Source organism: Narcine bancroftii, chromosome 4, assembly GCF_036971445.1.
Source record: "Narcine bancroftii isolate sNarBan1 chromosome 4, sNarBan1.hap1, whole genome shotgun sequence".
Lineage (NCBI taxonomy): Eukaryota > Metazoa > Chordata > Chondrichthyes > Torpediniformes > Narcinidae > Narcine > Narcine bancroftii.
In genome coordinates this window covers 309,716,653-309,732,626 of record NC_091472.1, presented here as the reverse complement: position 1 = coordinate 309,732,626, position 15,974 = coordinate 309,716,653, and the positions used below count along the sequence as shown (strand labels likewise).

General features: G+C 42.3%; 1 protein-coding gene across 10 annotated transcripts in view; it reads left to right on the top strand.

Annotated features, from left to right (window-relative positions):
• The window catches only part of pde1a (phosphodiesterase 1A, calmodulin-dependent), a 571,352-nt gene that overhangs the window by 482,818 nt on the left and 72,560 nt on the right, over nt 1–15,974 (top strand). For all 10 annotated transcript variants that reach the window (XM_069935886.1, XM_069935887.1, XM_069935884.1 and 7 more), the window contains 3 exons: nt 2,244–2,345; nt 2,459–2,579; nt 9,748–9,829. In XM_069935886.1, the coding sequence (XP_069791987.1) occupies nt 2,244–2,345; nt 2,459–2,579; nt 9,748–9,829 (305 nt within the window). The remainder of the gene's footprint in view (nt 1–2,243; nt 2,346–2,458; nt 2,580–9,747; nt 9,830–15,974) is intronic.

Below are 15,974 nucleotides of genomic sequence, written 5' to 3'. Positions count from 1 at the left end.
CAAAGAATTAGCAAAAACCAAAGCCTTATGATCATTCTCAAAAAATTGAGATTGAAAATTTCCATAGAACACCTTCAAAATTGCAGGATAACAAAAAGAATACAAGTTTTCACCACAAAACATCTTTGGCCATATTAAATTCTCGTCGTGTTCTAATAACCTCTTGGGTCAAATTAGCATAAAAGAACACTGTTATTTTGAACCATTAATGGAGATAGATTCTGCCATGCATTCTGTTCTGCCATACGTAAAATCATTTCTCTATCTTGATATTTTAAACAATGAACTAAGACTGCTCTCAGTGTTTGTCCTGGAAGTGGTTTTCTTCTCAGAGTTCTATGAGCCCTATCCAGTTCCAAACCTTCAGGAAAAAGCTCATCACCCAGCACCTCCGGGATCTATTGCTTAAAATTTTTTATAGGGTCAGCACCTTCAATGCCCTCTGGAAGACCAACTATTTTCACATTATATCTTCAACTTTCATTTTCCAATGAATCAATCTTCTTCATTAAATTTCTTTTTTGAATCCCCCAATCTACAAAAGAACCTTCCACTTTTTCTCTATTACGTTCTACATGAGTTTGACACTCAGAAAAGGCTGTTTCAATTTTCTTAAAATTATTTTGCACAGTATCAACTGATTTTATACATCTATTAATATCTACAGTTATTTCCTGTTTCACAGTTGACATTTCATCACACAAGGTATTCATTTTTATTTTCATGTCCATAAATCCTTGATTCACTTGAGTTGATATTTCTTTCGGCATATTATGCATTTGACAAGCAATCCCTTCCAAAACAGTAAACACTGAATCCATTCCAGATTTCACCTCCACTTTTTGAGATCCACCTCCTTTAACTGCAAGCTCCTCCTCCTGGACAAATTCCAATAAGTTAAGTTCCTCTTCTTCCTCAGTCATCGTAGGCCCTTTGGCTGAACGGCTGCAGGTCTGGACACCCGACGCCGGCACCCCGACCTCTTCGGGATGCCGGTGTTTGGGCTCCCCCACAGCCCACACTTTATCCAGCAGTTCTCGGACCCGCGATGCCCCATGCAGGCCAGGCAAAGCCATGCAGGAGCATCCTCCGACACTACACTGTGCGCTACTGGGCCACCCAGCAAGGTCACAGGTTTGCGGGTCCCCTTATCGGCCATGCCGCCCACGCGCACGACTTCACGTGAACGTGGGTCGGCGACGGCCGAGCTCACCAATGAGCCGGCGCCATCTTGCGGAGGCAGGATCGGTGCCGGAGTCAGACTCGAACAGGCTGGAGTCCTCTGAGGCTTGGAGACTCCCAACGACGACTCCATGGACTCAGCTATGCAGGTAGGCCTCAATTCTTCCGCACTTTTATATGGTAGTTTTTTTCTGAAGCTGAGGTTTAAATTTTTTCACATTGGATGCCATCTTAAATCACTGTTATTTAAACAACTGTAAATATTATTTTTAACCACTTTTATGCTTTTTAAAAACTGGATATTTAATGATCCAGCTGGGGAGAGGTGGAATACACGTCTTTCTTCTACACCATCTTACCTCGCCCCAAGACTACAATTCTAATACTAAATTCTACACAAAACTTGCAAGCCATGGCACTTCTGGTGTTACCATGTTTATAATGTTATAAAACACTAAATTATCAGGTAGCCTTAGAAGAGTTGAAAGAAGCAGAGCAACATTTTGCATATGGGTATTAAATGTGGAAGGAATTTACTTGCAACAGAAGTTACATGATTTGGACAGGTGTGTTGAGCGCCACTTAAAAGGCTGCCTGAAAGTTGATTACTTGGTTAATAGCCGCAAAGTTTTCCTGCCAGATTTTAAAATATACAGCTTCCCACACTTGCATCAGGATCAGAAAAACTCCCACATGAATTCCATAATTTCTTAGATTTTGATGCAATGGTCTACAGTGTCATCCAGGGGTCAAAGAGTGATCATAGCATCATTCTAACTAAAATAGCCAAAAAGTCACATTCTTCAACTTCAAAACAAGAATTAACCCTGAATACCTTTGGCTTTAGTGAGAAGATCAGACATGCTGGCATTTCACCAGTTGTACCTCAAGGCTGACATACTGTAAACCGTGGGAACTTTAGAAGTTCAGCATTTTGACACTGTATATTTTTTCCATTCTTTTTATTCTAGATATGGAATGAAAGCTAGATGCCAGAACTATTCTTGCTCATTCTTATCAGTTAGTCATAGTATCACGTCATGTTTTTATAAATCAAACAGGGATCTGCGAACCTTGGTGATAGAAATGGTGTTATCGACCGACATGTCTTGTCATTTCCAACAAATCAAGACCATGAGAAATACTTTGCAACAACCTGAAGGGTGAGACAATCTTCTTCTCTGGCAATTTCCTTGAAAGCAGGAAGGTTATAATCATGTCATACGCAATGCAGTTTACTCACAGTTGATCAATCTGTATGCCCTTGATTTCTCAGGACTGACAAAGCTAAAGTCATGTCATTAATGCTGCATGCTGCAGATATCAGTCATCCAGCAAAATCCTGGCAGCAGCATTACCGCTGGACAATGACATTGATGGAAGAATTCTTTAGACAGGTAAAGCCTTTGATGTACTATGAAGCCACACATGCACTTAAAGAATCATCATGGAGAATCAGAGAGTCATATCACACATCCAAGATGGATTTTTTGGGCTAGTCCCATCTACTTGCATTTGGTCCATATCTTTCTAAACCCGTGCTAACCATATATCTGCCCAATGTTATTTCAACATGGAAATTGTACCCACTTCTATCATTCTAGCTTGGTATCATCTTTTATTCAACAAGTGATGTAGAAAGTGTGTCCAGAGTATGATAGGACCTTCAGCAGCTGGAGATGGCATTTCTGGAGGAGAGGAGAGTTTTCACTATGTTCTGAGGAGCATTCACTGCCTTCAAGCATCTTCCAATTTCGATCAGAGTAGCTTCCGTGCCATGGTGTGATGCATCAAACAAGTTTGCTCTTGTTGATGGAATTTGTCGAGGGACGAGGAGGATGTGCCTATCTTTCTTAGCAAAATATAGAGATATTGATGCACTTTCATCAATGTGCTCGTCCAGGACTGGTGAATGGAGATGGTTATTCCTAAGAAATTGTATATATCTTCTCTGATTTCTAGAAACAATATATTTTTTTTATCAAGTCAGTATCTTGTTACAGGAACATTAGGCATCATTTATTAGAAATCTACTATTCATTGTCCAATGCAATGCAATGAATGCCCACGTTTGTTATAAGTCTCCCGCATGCCATCTTGCCGTAACTTAGCAATGCAGTGAGTCGTGTCATGCCCTTATCACAATTCATGATCTGTCACTGAAGATTGGTTCAACATTTGCCACCCCCAATTAAATGTAAATAAAATTCGGCCCTTGAAATTCTTGGGCATGGCACCAAGAATATTGAGGACAATATTGAGGACAATTGTCTAGTGTCTACCCAAGGTTAAAGTTTCAATGTATAATTTCCCTGTCAATGAGATGAGATGTGGTCTAATTTTAACTTTATTCTGCATTGTTAGAAAACACCACAATTTAATAAGAGGTGCACATTACATGGTAGTGGGTTTTATAAAGACAGGGGATGAGTCAACAGACAGATTGAAAACTTGGCTGAATGATGCACCAAGAACAACCACCCATGTCACCAAAACTAAGGAACTAGCTAATTGTTGAATTCAGGAAGGGAAAGCCAAAGGTATACAATCCAGTGATCACTGGGGGAATCAGAGGTGGAGAGGGTGAGCAAATTTAGGTTCTTGGGAGTCACTATATCAGAGGATTTTTTCTGGACCCAACACACCAATGGCACCGTGAAGAAACCACATCAGTATATCTACTTCCTCAGAAGTCTGGTATGGAAACACCAATATCTCTGAGCATAAAGCCCTCCGAAATGTAGTCGATACAGCCCAGAACATCTTAGGCGAAACCCTCCCCGATATTGAGTACATCCACAGGAAACGCTGCTGTCAGACAGCAGGAGCATTCATCAAAGACCCATATCACCCAACACATGCTTTGTTCTCGCTGCTGCCACCAGGAAAGAGATATAGGTGTCACAAGACAAGACTTGCATCAACAAGTTCAGGAAAACCTGCTACCCCTCCACCATCAGATTCCATAATGACAAAGTCATTCAGGGCCTTATCTAAGAACTCATATTTGTGCACTTTATTGGTTTTCCTTGTTATCTCTGTATTGCACAATCAGTTTGTTCACATTTGTTATCTGTTTACAGTTCTTTTATTTGTTTACATGTCTACGCTTTGTACAGTTTATTTTTTACACGTCCAGAAGAATCAGAATTAGAATTTATTGTCATGAACAAGTCATGAAATTCAGTGTTTTGTGGCAGCATCCACAGTGCAAACATTCAAGTTATAACCATCTTACAACAATAATATTTAAAAAAAATTAAAATAATAGCGCGTGAAAAGTGAGGCAGTGTCTTTGGTTCATTGATTATCCAGGAATCTGATGGCAGTGGGGAAGAAGCTGTCCTTGGGCCATTGAGTGCTCGTCTTTAGACCCCTGAACCTTCCCCCCTGCACCCCCATCCTCGATGGTAGCAGAGTAAAGAGGGTATGCTCTTTGAGGATAGAGGCTGCTTTTTTAACACACCGCCTCATATAGGTGTCCTTGATGAAGTGATAGCTGGTGCCTATGATGTCGCAGGCTGAGTCAACAACCCTCTTGTCCTGAAATTTGGCGCCTCCACAGCATACAGTGATTCATTCAGCCAGAATGCTTTCCACGATACACCTGTAAAAGCTTACAAGAACCTTCGGTGACATAGTGAATCTCCTCAGACACCTCACAGATTCTTGGAGATGTTGACACCCAGGAATTTGAAGTTCTTGACTCTCTCCACTACTGAGCCCTCGATGAGGACTGGGTTGGGTTCTCCTGACTTCCTCCTGAAGTCCACAGTAATCTCCTTGGTTTTGCTGAGGTTGAGCACTCAACAAGCTGACCTATCTCCCTCCTCTATGCTTCCTCATTGTCATTTGTGATTCTGCTGACAACCGTGGTGTCATCGGCAAACTTGGAGATAGCATTGGAATTGATCCTGGCCACACAGTCATGGGTGCACGCATCCTGGATTGATAATCGGCGAGGAGGAGATGCTGTTTCCAATTCGTACTGACTGTGGTCTTCCGATGAGAAAGACCAAGATCCAGTTGCAGAGGGGGGGTTACAGTGGCCTAGAGTTTGTAGCTTCTTGACCAGCACTGAGGGAATAATGGTCGAGCTGCAGTCTATGAAGAGCAGCCATATGTATGAATTGCTGTTTTCGAGATGATCCAGAGCTGAGTGGAGAGCCAGCGATGTTGCGTCTGCTGAAGATAGGCGAATTGCTTAAGTATGTGTTAATTCTGGCCATGACTAGCCTCTCAAAACATTTCATCACAGTAGAAGTTAGTGCTACCAGGCAATAGTTGTTGAAGCAGCTCACACTACTTTTCTTGGGTACCAGGATGATTGAAGCCCTTTTGAACCAGATGGGAACCTCTGACTGCAACAATGAGAGGTTGAAAATGTTCATGAACTCTCTGTCCAGTTGGTTGCCACAGATTTTCAGTACCCTGCCAGGTACGCTGTCAGGGCCTGACGCCTTGCAAAGGTTCAGCCTCTTGAATGATATTCTGACGTCGCCATCAGAGACAGATATCACTGGGTCCTCGGCCTTTTCAGCGATTACCAATTAGTAGTAATTCTGCCGTGCATGCAGGAAAAAGAAATCCTCGATTTGTATGTGATGTCATGTATGTACTCTGACAATAAATCTGAAATCTGAATCTGAAATCTGATGCATTCTCTGAACTAGACAGTAATACATTGTGGGAGAAGAGGCATTGACACAAGATCATGGACAGTGCCTTTTCAATTCTTAATCCTATGCTTAGAGGCAGGTGTAAATGTAAGCAGAACACATGCTCCAAATGTAACGTTGGTCTATTTAGAATAACATTTCAAACTGTCACTTTGGAGTAATTAAAAGGTTTGGATATTTCAATTTAAAAAGTGTACTTTAATTTTGATTTTAAATTTCCATGTCTTTTAAATATTAGCGCTAATGATTAATATTAAACTATTACAAGCTCACTCTAAGGGATAGTATAGACAGGAGGGACTAAATAGTCACAGTTAACATTTCACACAAGCACAAGTCACAGCCCAGCGATCATTCGATACATTGGAAGAACGGAGGGAAGGTTTATCAGGGTCTGTTCCAGAATTCAATACCTTGTGATTTTCCAAAGGGAGAACCACGTTGATGCTGGAGACAAAACAGCTTTTTGAAGCAGTTCTTATGACCGGCCATTTTGGTGGAATTCAGAGCAAAGCCGGCTCTGTGAATGTCTGGGCCTTTTCGGTGGATTGACCAGTGCCAGGAGGGTCTTTTTGGGAAGCAAAGTGCTTCATTTTGATTGTGACTAACAGTGGAGGTCACTTGGAGAGACGGCTTCATTGTAAGTGTGACTAGCAGTGAAGTTCCTTGGAAGCTTTGTGGAGGCCGCCCAATTTGAGTCTTGCCTACAAAAGGACCAGGAGTGTTGTGGCCACAGCTTGTGTGGTTGGAAATTTCTTCAAAAGCAAAAGAAGAAGAATTTATTCGTCTGTAGCAGTCGCAACTCCAGTCGTACTAACAGCATCAAATTTCAAAGGTCTGCGCTTCAACATTGAATTTAAAAGACTGAACTTTGAATGAACTTTCTAGATTTCGGCCTGGACAGTAATGGTTTGGGTATATGAGACACACACACACACACACACACACACACACACACACACACACACACACACACACACACACACACACACACACACACACACACACACACACACACACACACACACACACACACACACAACCTACGCATAGCTGGGGATAGATTTAGTGTTAGGGGCAGTTTAAAAGTTAAGACAATAGTTTAAGAGTTAGAAATAAAATTAGTGTTTTAAAATTAAACCCTGTCTGGTTCATTGTCTGTGCTACTCATTACGCGCAGTTCGTAACAAAACTTAGTGATTGGTCTTAGACCAAGGTGATAAGATGGAGGGTGATGATGTAATGTAATGGCTTGTGATTGTGGAAGTGGTCAATATGATACAAGGCTGCCCATACTTCAAAGATAAACAGCAATCATTGCCCCACCTTGGTGGTCCAATTAAAAGTTTAATTTTACTCTCCCCTCTTTAAGTCACCAACATTTTATTTACTTCAAACAACATCTCCAAGGAAGTAGTATTTTTTAAAAATTCTTATCTGTTCTAATGGTTGAATTTTTCATATAGAAACATAGTAACATAGAAGATAGGAGCAGGAGTAGGTCATTCGACCCTTCGAGCCTGCTCCGCCATTCAACGAGATCATGGCTGATCTTAAAGTTCAGTACCCCGTCCCCGCCTTCTCTCCGTAACCTTTAATACCCTTATACTGAAGAAATAGATCCAATTCCCTCTTAAATATATTTAATGAACCTGCCTCTACTGCCCTCTGTGGCAACGAATTCCACAGATTCACCACCCTCTGGGTATAGAAATTCCTCCTCATCTCGGTCCTAAATGGTTTGCCTATTATCCTCAAACCATGGCCCCGGGTTCTGGATTTTCCCACCATTGGAAACATCCCATCTGCATCCATTCTGTCCAGTCCTGCCAGAATTTTATATGTCTCTATGAGATCCCCTCTCAATCTTCTAAACTCCAGCGAGTACAATCCCAATTTGCGCAATCTTTCCTCATAAGTCATTCCTGCCATTCCAGGTATCAGCCTGGTGAATCGCCTCTGCACTCCCTCCATTGCAAGAACATCCTTCCTTAGATAAGGTGACCAAAACTGCACACAGTACTCCAGGTGGGGTCTCACCAAGGCCCTGTACAGCTGCAGTAAGGTATCCTTGTTCCTAGACTCAAACCCTCTTGATATGAAGGCCAACATACCATTTGCCTTTTTAACCGCCTGCTGTACCTGCATGCTCGCCTTCAGAGACTGGTGTACAAGTACCCCTAGGTCTTTCTGCACTTCCCCATCTCTTAATCTATTGCCATTCAAATAGTAATCTGCCCTCCGGTTTGTATTACCAAAGTGGATAACCTCACATTGATCCACATTGTAGTGCATTTGCCATGTATCTGCCCAGTCCCTCAATTTATCCAAATCACACTGGAGCTTCCTGACCCCCTCTTCCGTGCACACAACCCCTCCTAGCTTAGTGTCATCTGCAAATTTGGAGATATTACATCCAATCCCCTCATCCAGATCATTAATGTAAATTGTGAACAGCTGGGGTCCCAGTACAGATCCCTGTGGCACCCCACTGGTCACCGCCTGCCACTCATAAAACGAGCCATTTATCCCAACTCTCTGTCTTCTACCTGCCAGCCAGTTCTCAATCCACATCGATACTTTGCCCCCAATCCCATGAGCCTTGATTTTGGAAGCCAGTCGTTTATGCGGGACCTTATCGAAGGCCTTTTGGAAGTCCAGGTACACCACATCCACTGGCTCTCCCCCATCTATTTTACCTGTCACCATCTCAAAGAATTCCAATAGATTTGTCAAGCACGATTTACCTTTTGTAAATCCATGTTGACTCTGTCCGATCCCTTCTCTGCTAGTCATATGCTCCGCTATTACATCCTTAATAATGGATTCCATCATTTTGCCCACTACTGATGTAAGGCTCACCGGCCTATAATTCCCCACTTTTTCTCTACCCCCCTTTTTAAATAGTGGGGTAACATTAGCTACCCTCCAATCCATGGGTACTGATCGAATTCTGGAAAATAATCAGATCTGCTATCTGAATGGCCACTTCCTTGAGTACCCTAGGATGTAGATTATCAGGCCCTTGGGATTTATCTGCCTTCAATCCCATCAATTTCCCCAAGACCATGTCCTTAGAGATACTGATTTCTTTCAGTTCCTCCCTTGCATTAGTCTATGTTTCCCAACATCCTTGGGAGGTTATTTGATTCCTCTCTTGTAAAAACAGAACTAAAGTAAAAATTTAATTGGTCTGCCATTTCCTTATTCCCCATTATATATTCCCCTGATTCCGACTGCAAAGGACCTACTCTGGATTTCTTAGTTATTTGATCAAAACTGGATGAAAAACACAGCTGCTAAAAAAAAACTAATCTCCCCAGTGCAGTCAGAGGAACAAGAAGGGAGAATTGACACAATAACCCAATGCTTCATGATCATTTTAATTTGACTTGCAACTTTTCACTGAGCAGACTTTCTTGCCCTTAATTGTTTAATCTCACTGAGTATATTTTGTTTAAATTTAAATTTAGATATACAGCAAGGTAACAGGCCCCCTCCGGCTGACGAGCCCATTCTCCCCAAATAGACCAATGAACCTACAATCCCTGAATGTTTTTGAAAAGGGAGGAATCTGGAGCACCCAGAGGAATCCCACACAGACATGGATAAAATGTACACACTCCTTACAGACAGTGCCAGATTCTAACCCCAGTCACTGGCACTTAAATAGCAGCTTTGCTAACCATTCTAGTGAAAAAAAAGAGCAAGTTAATCATATCAATGACATTATGGTTTCAGTTCTTGATGCACAGAAGATAATGAAACTTCCATGATTCTCATCCCTCTGCCCCATAAAGCGTACATCAGGATCTGCATTTACAAGATCTGTTCATTTAAGTATACATAATTAGTGTTTTGAACACCATGTTTTCCTTCATTGCAGGGTGACAGTGAAGCAGACTTAGGGTTACCTTTTTCTCCGCTTTGTGACCGAAAATCCACAATGGTGGCCCAGTCTCAGATTGGTAAGTGTCTGCATTCATGACGTTTGGAAACGTTATTAAAAGAGTTTAATTTTATTCTAGTTTTCTGTTGAGTGACCATTTCAAAAGTGGTTACTCTTTGTGCCAATTGCATTCTGGTTCACGTGCCCCCCTGGTCACCATGTGACCAGGAATTCCTTCATCCCCTGTTGTAATATTGCTTTAGATGGTCAAACGCAATACTGGGCTCAAATACCAATGTGACTTCCCTTCCCTTCCCCCCACCCCTCTGAGATTTCTGCCTGATGACGATCTCTCCCTCTCTTCTTTTCTGCTCACCTGCAAATTCATCGCACAGAGCTCTCTGGACAACTGCCAATGCCTCATTCTAGGCAGGAAGAAAAGACCAGTAACATTAGTTATTTGAGAGCCATGGAGTCATACAGTATGGAAACAGGCCCTTCAGTCCAACTTGTGCAAGGCAACCAAGTTGTCTATCTAAGCTCGTCCCATTTGCCTGTGTTCAGCTTCTATCTCTCTAAACCTTTTTTATCCATGCACTTCTCTGAATGAATTTTAAAAGTAGCAGTTGTTCCTGCCTTTACCACTTCCTCTGACAGCCATATACCCACCACCACCTGTGCGAATAAGGTACCCCTCCAGTCCCTTTCAAATCTTACCCTTCTCACCCAAAATCTATGCCTTTTGTGTTAGTTTCCCTACCCTGGAAAAAGACTGTGTATTTACCTAACCTTTGTATCTCATGATTTTAACTGAACCACCAACTCTCTCTTTTTTGCAACACTCCCCGGGACCCTACCATTCACTACATTAATCCTGTCCTAGTTTTACCTCCCAAAGTGCACACTGCGCATTTGTTGAGTTAAATCCTATTTGCTATTCCTTGGCCCACTTTTCCAGTTCATCTAGATCCTGTTGCAATCTGAGATAACCTTCTTCACTGTCCACCACAGCAGCAGTTCCGGTGTCATCTGTAAGCTATGCTGACTACAAGTTATTAATATGAATAACACAGTGGATCCCTGTAGCACACCACTGGCCACTGACCTCCAATCAGAATAACAACCCTCCACGACCGCCATTTCACCCTTCTTATCAGCCAATCTGAATCCAATTAGCCACTACACCCTGGAGCCCATTACAATATGACCTTCTGGACCAGCCCACCATGTGGGAATTTGTCAAAGGCCTTGCTAAAATACCTGTAGACATCATCAACTGCACTGCTTTCATCAATCTTCTTCTAAAAGCTTTATCAAATTCATACTTAGTCAGGGTGATATTCCCTAATCAGTCCTTGCCTTTCGAAATGCACGTAGATCCTGCATGTTCAGCCATCGAATCCAGCTCAATTATTCAGGTTCCTTTAGAGCCAAAGAGCCTTCCAGTTGTTTGCTAGACCCCTCCTTTCCACCTCTGCATTCCCTCCCCAAACCTTCATTGTGACCAACATTCATGTTTATGAACAGGATTTCCATTCCACGTCTGATCAAGTTATGGTCTGTGAGCATTTCTGAGGAACTTCCCAGTCCATATCTTTCTGAGCCGTAGTATCTATCCCTGTGCCCTATTGAGATTCCTAGAGGCAGATTCAATTTGGTAGGTGATTTAATGTCCCTTGGGACAGAAGAGACCCAATTAGGAGATGGTTCAGCAACTGCCTACATATCTACCTTTGCTGTGCCTAACTCTTCCAGCGGCTATCTGATGCATGTAGTGGAGAAGATGCAGGTTCTGGATGGGAAAGGGTTCCAAGTGTTGCATTGTCAAGAAAAGAAACATTTTTATGTGAGCTGATACCATCTATGCCTCCAGTGATGTACCTTATCTTTAGCGGTTCACACTCCACACATCACGTCAGAGGTGTATGTGGAGATTGAACTTTCTCCCTGTGATTGCATGGGTTTCCTCTGGATGCTTCACTTTTCTTCCTCACCCCTAAGATGTCCATGGGTAGAATATTAATTGTCCAGTGTCTAGGTGAATGGTTAAATCTGGGAGGATTTGATGAGTAGGAGGAAAATTTTAAAAATTGGGATTAATGTAGACAGGGTAAGTGGATAGTTAGAGCAGCCTCAGTGAGGCAAAGGCCTGATTCAGTTCTGTATCTCTCTCGACTCCCATGATTCTGACCTTTGAGCTGCTAGGAGGACAGCAGGTTCTTGAAGAAACATTTATGTTTTTTTACATAGACCTTGCGTGATTTCCTTTACCGTTTTGAAGTATCTCCGTGGCCTTTCACACAGGAACGACCAAAGCTCCAAATATCCGTATCTGTCTGCAGGTTTAGACAGAATACTGAAAGTAAGGTATGTAAAGAGGGGGGGACGCGTGATGCCACTATGTCAATCATGACGTATAACATCCGTGCGACGTACAGTGCCACCGCGGCAACGTCGTCAGTGATGTCCTATTCATTAGCCTGCTCTTCGTGGATTGCCAGCAGTTCAGTTTAGACTGCAAGCAATCGGTAAAAATATCTAGGGGTTGAGGAGGGAAAATGTCGGAACAGGAATGAGCCCCTCATTCCCATTATGACCTTTTTACACACACTGCGTTCCATTAAAATGGGAATGATTTCCTGGAACGCAGCAGCTGTGTAAAATAACATAATTTATTTTTGTTGAAACAGTTGAAAGAAACAGCCATATGGGGAATGGAGTTCAAGGACTCCAAACAGCTGTGGTTTCGAGATGGAGGCTAATGTACACAAAGGAGTGATATGCCCGATGGTGAATTGGCATTTAAGATAAACAGTGTTTTGCAGCTTCATAGTACTTTCTGCAAGAGAAAGTAGGGGCAATTTCTGCTGATGGTGAACCTTTGTCTGCCTTATGGCAGACTAAAGTCAATTTCATGTAATATTACACCTGTTTTATTACATGTCAATAAACGAATCTTAAATAACAAAGGATTTATGCAGTGATGATATCCTTTTAGTAATTTCCTTTAGGTTAAGATTACAGGTCTGGTTTCCATCATTTCTCCCTCTCCCCACCCTGTAGTCACTTGGCACTGGAGAAAAGTAAAGCTGAAAAATTGACGTGAATGGACTGGATTTTGTGGCCAGTGGTCTATCAAACTCTTTGCAGATGACACTCAAGAAACCTATGTAAAAAGATCTAGAGATCTGCGTTGAGGTCTTACATTATGTTTTTTTTTTACATATAGCCAACAATTTTTTTTTCCATTGTGAAGTGTTGCTCTTACCTCCTGGAGTGGCCATTCAAACAAGAATGACCAAAACTCCCAACATCCAGATATCACTGTGAATTTAGGCTAAATACCTGAGGTGCGGTATTTACGTCGGTTGGACGTAGGACGCCACTGCGTTGACGTCGACCATGACATATAACCTATGTGCGACGTGTCACTGTGTCGACATCATCGGTGACGTGAATCATCCGCAACTGAAATAACCTGCTGAACAGTTATAGACTCCTCTGTATGCTGCCGTCTTGACCTTTTAATACACCTTGCTGCACGACTATTGTGGGAGATGAGTGTCTGTTTCATGTAATGGGGACTAGCGAGCTTTCGGGACCTGTGTTCTAACACCCAGGACGGTTGGGTGTGCAGTCAGCGCTTCTGCATTGTAGGTCATCACGTCCCCATTTGCTGATCGCCTGCAGTTCAGTTTAGACTGCAGGCATTCCATTTAAAATTACTAGGGGTCCTGGAGGTCAAATTTTGGAACGGGAATGAGCCCCTCATTTCCATTCCAATCTTTTTACACAGACTGCGTTCAGGAAATTTGAGAACAATTTCCCAGAATGCAGCAGCTGTGTAAAAAATACATGGGTTCCTGACGCTGATTGGGGTCAGGTCAGCAGGATCCCTATTATTCAGCAATAGCTCCCTCTACTTCAGGAGCCAAACATACTGAAGACTTTGTACTCATGCCAGCATTGGAAGGGAAATGAACAACTTATAATGATTTTTAATCGTTTAAAGAGTCCTAAATTAAGGCTGAACGTACTGTACATGGAAAATTCAAGAAGTAAAACATGAAAGTCTGCAGGACACCGCGAGTGAAGTAAAAACACAATGCTGGAGAAACTCAGCAGGTCAAACAGTGTCCTTGATTTCGCAAAAAAAAAAGATACATAACCGACATTTTGGGCTTGAGCCCTTCATCAAGGTAGGAATTAAGATAGGAACTAAAATATTGTAAGGTTTTTTTTAAAGATAAGAGTGTATTCTTTATTAGTTTAAATTCCATTACATTTTGAAATATTTACCTGGGAGCATTACAACAAATATAAAATTAGACTTGTAAGCTATAGTCATGACTTAGTATAGTATTAAACATATTTTCCCCATATCAGTTTAAGGCTCATAGATACGGAAGCTTACACATTGATAGCTGAAGATTATGCTGGAGAAGTCTGCAAACCAGCATTGTCTGTGGAGGAACAGTGAACCATTGACAGCAATCTCTGTGTCGCCACACATGGCTGCATGTGATCATACTACTGGAGTTGCTATTAGATTCCTGAGATAATGCTGAGAAAGGCTACTAGTTTATCTGTCATCACCACAGCAGCATCTCCTCATTGTATGGCATTCTAGCTTCACGTGCCAATAAAGAAAAGCGTCTGAGCTTTCACATAAACTCACTTTGTGACCCTTTTCTTCCGCTGTAAATTTGATAGCAGTTGTGGTTTAAATTGAGGGTAAGGCAGCCTTGCTCAAAGTTTGAGTATGCAAATGAGGCTTAGAAAGCATTGTGACCTTCTGAGATTAACCATCAGTGCCAATCAAGGTGAAATGGCCTGTGAAGTCCATTCAATGCCTTATTGCTTGGCACGAGGAAAGGCTGTCTTGTCTGTCCTTGGCATTCTTCCTAACATCACTCTGAACTCATTTTTTCCCTTATCATTGAGTCTTGTTCCCGACATTCAGATGAATGTACATTTTTGTTTAATGTGCAATGGGCACTGCCAGTTGTAAACCCCTAAGATTTTTTAAACAGGGCCTTTATATTTATGTGAGAACAATTTCTGATGACCAATATGTTCAATTGAAAAGTTTCAGCCTCTTGAAAAGCAATAAGAGAGCTTCTGGCCTCTATTCTCCAACTCCTGTCCACAGTGGGCTCCCTTTGTGGATCTAGAGGAAGTCATGGGTATGCAATGAAGCAAATTTGCGAGGTAGACTGTAAAACCATTGGATGTAGGAGCAGAAGTAGGACATTTGGACGTCGAGTCTGCTATTCCTTCAGGAGCTGATCCATTCTCCCACTCAGCCCCGCTCCCCTGCCTTCTCCCGATTACTTTGATACCCCGATTAGTTGCGAATATCTCAGCTATGACACTAATGGATCCAGACAAATTAATCACTTGTAGAGAGATGTAGAAGACCATCTAAGAGCAGAATCAGCAGGTACTAAGGGGTGATTAAGCATTCTTCATAAGTTGCATTATTGAATTTGGAGGAAAGATATGCACAGAAGCAGGATATTTTAAAAGAATTTCTCTTTTTGATTGGCTCAATGTGAGGCACCACAACCAATATTAGGGCAGCCTTTTTGAGAGAGGTGTGTTTGGGGGTCCAAATACTGTGTTTGAGGAATTAAGTGCTGAGGCTTTGGCTCACGTGAGCAGACAGGATCACCGGGTATGCAGTTTTAATGACGTGGTCACACTGAGGGTGCAGACAGCAAATGGTTGGGTGACCACTGGGAAAGGTGAAGGGAGGAGGTAGGCAGTGTGAGTATTCCCTTCAGTAACAAGGGTACTTGTCTGCACACTACAGGTGGAAAAGACCTTTCAGAAGCAGCCAGGTCCACAGCATCAAAACCAGCTCCAAAGATCAGTAGGGAAGAGAGGAGTCTTAGTAGGGGAACAGAGAGGAAATTCTATGGCTGTAAACAAGACGTCATGATGGTGTGTTGCTTTCAGGATGTGGGGGGTGGGGTGTCAAGGTTGTCTCTGAAAGCTTCCAGAAAATTCTCTAGGGGGAGGGTAAGCAGCCAGAGGTTGTTGTGCATCTCGGTACCGACGAAAAGAGATGAGAGTGAATTTCAGAGGGAGTTAACTTTGACAATTGTGAGGTGTTGCACTTTGTTACATTAAACCTGGGCAGCACTTACACAATAAATAGTAGAGCATGGGAGAGCATGAGGTACAAAAGAGAGAACCTTGAAGCATAGTTCTCTGACAGT